Source organism: Lepidothrix coronata, unplaced genomic scaffold, assembly GCF_001604755.1.
Source record: "Lepidothrix coronata isolate B3197 unplaced genomic scaffold, Lepidothrix_coronata-1.0 Scaffold119, whole genome shotgun sequence".
Taxonomy (NCBI): domain Eukaryota; kingdom Metazoa; phylum Chordata; class Aves; order Passeriformes; family Pipridae; genus Lepidothrix; species Lepidothrix coronata.
In genome coordinates this window covers 1,174,592-1,181,115 of record NW_016690299.1, presented here as the reverse complement: position 1 = coordinate 1,181,115, position 6,524 = coordinate 1,174,592, and the positions used below count along the sequence as shown (strand labels likewise).

The window sequence follows — 6,524 nt, the reverse complement described above, 5'->3', positions numbered from 1 at the left end:
CTCCCTTCCTGCCTGGCTGCTCTCCAGCCCCTCTGGCCCAGCCTGGAGCTGCCGGGGGTTGTTGTGGCCAAAGGGCAGGACCCGGCCCTTGGCCTGCTTGAACCTCATCCCCTTGGAATCAGCCCAACTCTCCAACCTATCCAGGTCCCTCTTCAGAGGGACCCTTCCCTTCTGCCCCAGCATCTCACAGCTTCTTCTCATCTCTGGAAGCTGCTTTATGTCCAGATAATTGCTTTGTGAGCACCAGGAGCTCGGTAATGCCACACAGAGCACAGCAGCTCTTTGCTCACAGACAAAATATCCCTCAGCTCACAGGAGATGCTGGTGGTGATAGAAAACATGGTTTTATTTCAGGATATAAAATGGCTCGCTGTGGAAAACTATTTCGGGCCTGTGTAGAGCGGCTGCGTTAAAGGTCTCTAAAAATCTGTGTATTTTGTGCAGACAAAGGAGTGATTTGTGAGCCTTTGCTGTGAGGCAGCAAAGCATCTGTGCTGCCCACCCAGAGCCCCCGGTGAACGAGTTCTGTGACAGGTTTTCACACATTTCGTGTTTGGTTTGACAGTGAGACGCTGATAGACTGTTACAGGCAGTTCTCATCCACCCTCGGAGCTGGTTGGAACTGGAGCAGAGCCAAAAAAAGCAGCTGCTGGGAGCGACCTTTGTGTGTGAGAGGTGGGAGTGTTGTCATGGAAAGCTGGAGCCGGCAGCCCTGCCGTGGGATGGTTCCTCTGGCCCCTCCCTGTCACCTCCAGGTCCTCCAGGGGAGAAAATGGGTTTTTGAGGAAAACAGTCGTAGAATCTCAGAATGGTTTGGGTTGGAAGGGACATTAAAGCCCATTCATTGCCACCCCCTGCCACGGGCAGGGACACCTTCCACTATCTCAGATTGCTCCAACCTGGCCTTGGGAAAGTCCTCCAGTGCAAGTCAAAGGTCCCATATAAACATTCACATTGGGATTCACCCTGTGGACAATTCCTGGTTCTGACTCTCTGTTCTTATTTATAAATAAATGTGGAATTATTTATAAATAAGAGCTATAAATAAATGTATATTTATTTCTGCACGAGAAACATCGACAGGAGAGAAATGATTTGGCACCTGGGATCGCAAAAGCATTGGATGGAGGGAATCAGAGGAAAACTGAAGGAGAGGGAATTGTGAAGTGTAGAGATACATGATAGAGAGCTGGGGGGTTCACCTGGAGAAGAGAAGGCTCCAGGGAGACCTGGGAGCCCCTTCCAGGGTCTGGAGAGCTGAAGAGGGACTGGGGACAAGGGATGGAGGGACAGGACAAGGGGGAACGGCTTTAAGCTGGAAAAGTGTAGATTTAGGTGGGATATTGGGAAGGAATTCCTGGCTGGGAGGGTTGGGAGGCTCTGGAATAGAATTCCCAGAGAAGCTGTGGCTGCCCCTGGATCCCTGGAAGTGTCCAAGGCCAGGTTGGAGCAACCTGGGCTGGTGGAAGATGTCCCTGCCCATGGCAGGGGGTGGCACTGGATGGGCTTTAAGGTCCTTCCAACCCAAACCATTCCGGAATTCTGTGACGTTTGAGGGGAACAAAGTGGCAGAATTGGGGTAGGAGAGGGCAGAGAGGAGGGATCTGAGTATTAAAGCACAAATGGGGCCAAGTACAAGGAGCTGCTCAGAGTTGTGGAGTTTTTTTCACTGGTGAAGTCAGGAGAAATCCAAGAAATCTGAACAGTAAAGGAGAGAGAAATGATTTTGTACCTGAACATAGGAAATGGCCTGGGAAAGGGAGGGAAGAAATGGCATCTGGGGTGGTCTGTTGGCCATGAGCAGGGATTTGGGATGATCTGTTGGTGCTCCCTGTGTGTCTGGGCGAGCTCAGAGCAGCCCATGGGCCCAGCTGGGGGCTCTCAGCCTGAGGCTCCTGTTGTGCTGCAGCCCCAATTAACCAGCAGAAGTTAATTAGTGACCCCTGGCTGGGGGTGCTGATGGAGCTGGGGTTGGATGAGGCTTTCAGGTGGGTTTTGGGGTGTCCTGGGCAGGATCAGGAGTTGGAGTTGGATGATCCTTGAGGGCTCTTTCCTCCTCAGGATATTCCATGATTCCATTAATGGTTCTGTGATTCCATAAATGACTGCGAAAGCTGAAACCAAAGGGATTTGAGGGATCTGAGAGGGCTCCTGGAGACCCCAGGGCTCACTTCTGCAACCAGTTCACCTCCCTGGCAGTGCTTAAAACCCACATTGTCCCTCCCTGGATCACCCAGTGAAGCTCCTCTCCTTGGCTATTTTTCACCTTTTACATTGTTGTGTTTAAAGGCTTCAGCATAAAATAAATGTAAAGCCACGAAGCTCTGCCCCAAATATAACAAATAAATGTCAGAGTGCTTGGAACCTTAAATTACGGTTTTGAGCAGCTCTTGCATCGAGCAAACTTTATTTTCCATTTAGGAGCCTAAGTAGGAAAGAATATAAACCTCCCAGTTAAATTTAAGGAGAGGGAATTGAAGTGAATCTTGGCCGTAAAACAGTAAACTGACATGGAAATTAAAACTTTTTATAGGTTAATTTATAGGGGTAAAAGATTTTATGCCTTCTCAGTCCCTGTGATAAAGAACAAAGCTCCTGTCATGAGGAACTGGGAGGACTGCAGTGCTTTGAATCACAAAGTGATTGCATAAATCTGTCTCAGAGATTCACTTTTCCAGTATTTTTAAGGAATGAACACCAAAAATAAGGAGAGCATAGCAAGGGGTCAGTTTTGGTTCAGAGCTGTGCAGCAGGATATGGGGATTATGTGGATGATTGTGATTGGATTTATTGCTGTGGCCAATAATAACTCATATTATGCGAGTTACATATAATATAATTATGTTAGATATAATTATATAATAATTATGTTATTTTTAAATATATATCTATTATCGTAAAGTATTATGGTGCCATCAGGTTGGGGTCCCTCCTGGTGGGTCAGTGACACCCCCTCACTGTCTGAACATCTGAGACGAGCCCAGGGGGGGCTCAGCTCACCCAGTCCCAGACTTAGTCCCAGTCTGTGTCCCAGGTTGGGCTGGGAACATCCCCCTTTCCAGTCCTGGGCCTTGCAGAATTCCCAGTCCCAAAGCCCCAGAGCCTCAGGCACAGGGTGGGAGTGTTGGGGTGTCCTGGGCAGGGCCAGGGCTTGGATTCCATGATCCTGGTGGGATCAGCTCAGGATATTCCATGAGCTGTGGAGCTCCTTTAGGATTTTCTCTCTGGATTTGACCAGATCTCAGCACTTTTTGCTCACCCATCCCAAAGTGAGTGTCCCCTGTCTTTGGCCTGGATGGACCTGCAGGTGTCCCAGGGCCCTGGAGGGAAAGGGAGAAGGTCTGGGGAGGGAGGGGAGCACACAAGGGAAGACCCAACTACCTTTTGTGTCATCCCAGAAGCTCCTCTACATCATATTTAGAGCCTGGCCTGGAAGGTAAAAATCTGTCTGAAATCCCGTGGAAGAATCATGGAATCACAGAATGGGTTTGGGTTGGAAGGGACCTCAAAAACCACCTTGTTCCACCCCCTGCCACAGGCAGGGACACCTTCCACCTGCCCAGGTTGCTCCAAACCCCATCCAGCCTGGCCTTGGACGCTCCCAGGGAAGAAGCACAAGCTGAATCCCACAGGGACACTCGGGACAGGCCTTATAGGATCATATTTCCATGCCCTAGTTGAGTCTTTGGTGTACCCCTGAGCCCCTCTATTCTCCAGCTAAATGCAGTATTTTTAACAGCTTTGTAAAGCCACAGACACGCAGACAATGGGGTTTTTTCTGGGATATTGATATGGGATTCTGATCATCTGGCAGCTCCTGCTCCGTGCTGTGCCAACACTCCTCTGATTTGTTCTGAGTGTGTGGCCAGGCTGGCTGATGGCAAACCCCATCTCTGAGGGCCATAAACCACGCTGCCAAATGCACAGTTTAATTAAATGCTGCCTCTTGTCTTTGTCTGGGGTCCTTTTGTCTGGAAACAGCGTTTTTCATTGTCGGGGAAAATTTGACTTTAAACCCCATCGACGGGGGCTGTGCCTGCTGCCAAGGAGCAGGAAAGGGAGATGTACTTTGGGAGGAGGGGAAGAACTTTCTTCTGGAGCTGGAAACTTTCCTCTGGAGCTGGAAATCTCCCCTCATCAGTGTCAGGGACAAAAATTTGTCAGAGGGACAATTACTTGGAACACTGTTTTCAGACAACGGGGTAAATTATGGAAAAACTTGCTGTTTGCCCCATTATTCCCTGCTGCATTCATATCCACCTTGTTGTAGTAATTAACCTGCAGTAATTAACCTGCAGCATCTCTTGGTAATAAAATACCGGTGGAGTGTTTTAACCCTTGTGGTTATTTGGTGCTCCCAGCACAGACCTGTCACCTGGCTCAGGACACCCCAGGGAGGCTGTAAATACACCCCTTTTATCCCAGCTTTTCCCTGCAGGGTCAGGAACCTCTGGGAATGCTCAGCTCAGCAAAAGAATTAGATAAAATTGGATATTAGGAGAAGTTCCTTCATGGAAAGGGTTCAGGGCAGGGGTGGAGCTCCCATCCCTGCAGGGATTTCAAAGCCCTGTGGATGTGGCACTTGGGGACGTGGGGTGGCCTTGGCAGTGCTGGGGATGGTTGGACTCGATAAAATCAGAGTTCTTTTCCAACTTTAATGATCCCACAGGATTCTCTGTGTCCATGGCAAGGCTGAGGGACCTTTTCCTCCGTGGAAAGCCACGTATTACAGTGGCATAGTGGTGAAGCTGCTCTGGAGACACCAGGTGACAACAGGGCCCAAAATTAGCGCCTTTGATATTTTTCAGCTCCTTCTGAAGAGAAAAAGCCTTCACAGCTCACACCCCCTCTGTGTCCACCCTCAAGCACATGGGAATTGGTTTTTTTACCCCACAGAAAGTGGTTGGGAATCATTCCAAGCCCCTCCAGGTTGTTCAGTGCCGGGCCAAACTCAACTGGACTCCATCACCTTGGAGGGCTTTTCCAACCTTAATGATTCTTTGGGATTCTGTGTGTCCATGGCCAAGGCTGAGGGACCTTTTCCTCTGTGCAAGGGCAGAGCAGAGAATCCCGTGTGTGGTGTGATGTCTGGTGGCATCGGGCACCTTCTCTGGGTGCTGTGCCTCCAGCTGGTGATTTACAGGATCATCTTCCAGTGGGGAATGTCTCTGGCTCCTCTGTGTTTTCCTGCAATCTGTGCTCCTGTGGATGCTTAGTCTTTTCTTACCTCAGGTGGCAGGAGTTTCTTGGAGAAACACCCCAAATCTCCTTAAAGCTTTAAATCCATTTAATCCTGCTCTCTGCTTCAGGAATACCAGACTTAAATCAGCCACACATTCCATTTAGCACAGGGATGAAGCTGCTCTGGAGACACCAGGTGACAACAGGGCCCAAAAATTAGCACCTCTGATATTTTTCAGCTCCTTCTGAAAAGCCTTCACAGCTCACACCCCCTCTGTGTCCACCCTCAAGCACAGAGGAACAGGTGCCTTCATTTACTGAAAAATGCTTTTTGTTCTGGTTGTTTTAACTTGTTTTTTGCACCACAGAAGGTGGTCAAGAATCATTCCGAGCCCCTCCAGGTAGTTCAGTGCCGTGGCCGACACAAGTGAAGGTTTTCCACTCATCACCCTCTGATCTTGATCTACTTCTTCTTCATTGCTCTGCAGCTCATCTTTGAAGGGATCCGTGGCCCTGGCATCGAAGGGGACATTGCCATCGACGACGTGTCCATTGTGGAAGGGGAGTGCATGAAGTCAGACCAACCGGCCAACAGTAAGTGCTGCTTCTCCACACAAGGGGCAGAAAGGTCCTCAGGGGTTGATTTATCTTAGACAACTCCCAAAATAGATTTTTTTTTTCCGGAAGAACAATACCTGGTTTGGTTGGAGAGGCTTAAATTGTAGTGTTTTCCTTGAAAATACTTTTTTCAGAGGGAAAAGTGCTGGCTGAGAGGAGATATCAGTGAAAGGGTGTTGAGCAGAGAGAGCAGTGAGTGACTCTCCATGGTGGGCTGGGCAGCCACAATTTTTTCCAGGAGAACAATACCTGGTTTGGTTGGAGAGGCTTAAATTGCAGTGTTTTCCTTGGAAATGGCTTTGTTCAGGTAGTGGGTGAGCAGAGATGCCAGTGAAAGCCTGGTGGGTGTTGGGCAGAGAGAGCAGTGTGTGACTCTCCATGGTGGGTTGGGCTGGGCAGCCACAATTTTTTCCAGAACAATACCTGGTTTGGTTGGAGAGGCTTAAATTGGAATGTTTTCCTTGGAAATGCTTTTTTCAGAGGGAAAAACGCTGTCTGAGCAGAGATGTCAGTGAAAGGGTGTTGGGCAGAGAGAGTTGTGGGTGACTCTCCATGGTGGGCTGGGATGGGCAACCACAGTTTAGTTGTGGGGTGGATTTTCATCCCAATATCTCTGCCCTCTTTAGTTGTGGAGTAGATTTTCACCCCAGTGCCTCTGCCCTGTTTAGTTGTGAGGTGGATTTTCACCCCAATATTTCTGCCCTGTTTAATTGTGAGGTGGATTT

General features: G+C 49.1%; 1 protein-coding gene across 1 annotated transcript in view; it reads left to right on the top strand.

Moving 5' to 3' along the window:
- The window catches only part of MDGA2 (MAM domain containing glycosylphosphatidylinositol anchor 2), a 306,141-nt gene extending 300,307 nt beyond the window's left edge, over positions 1 to 5,834 (top strand). Inside the window, exon 16 of the mRNA XM_017825436.1 lies at positions 5,670 to 5,834. Within this exon, the coding sequence (XP_017680925.1) occupies positions 5,670 to 5,834 (165 nt within the window). The remainder of the gene's footprint in view (positions 1 to 5,669) is intronic.
- The last annotated feature ends 690 nt before the right edge of the window (positions 5,835 to 6,524 follow it).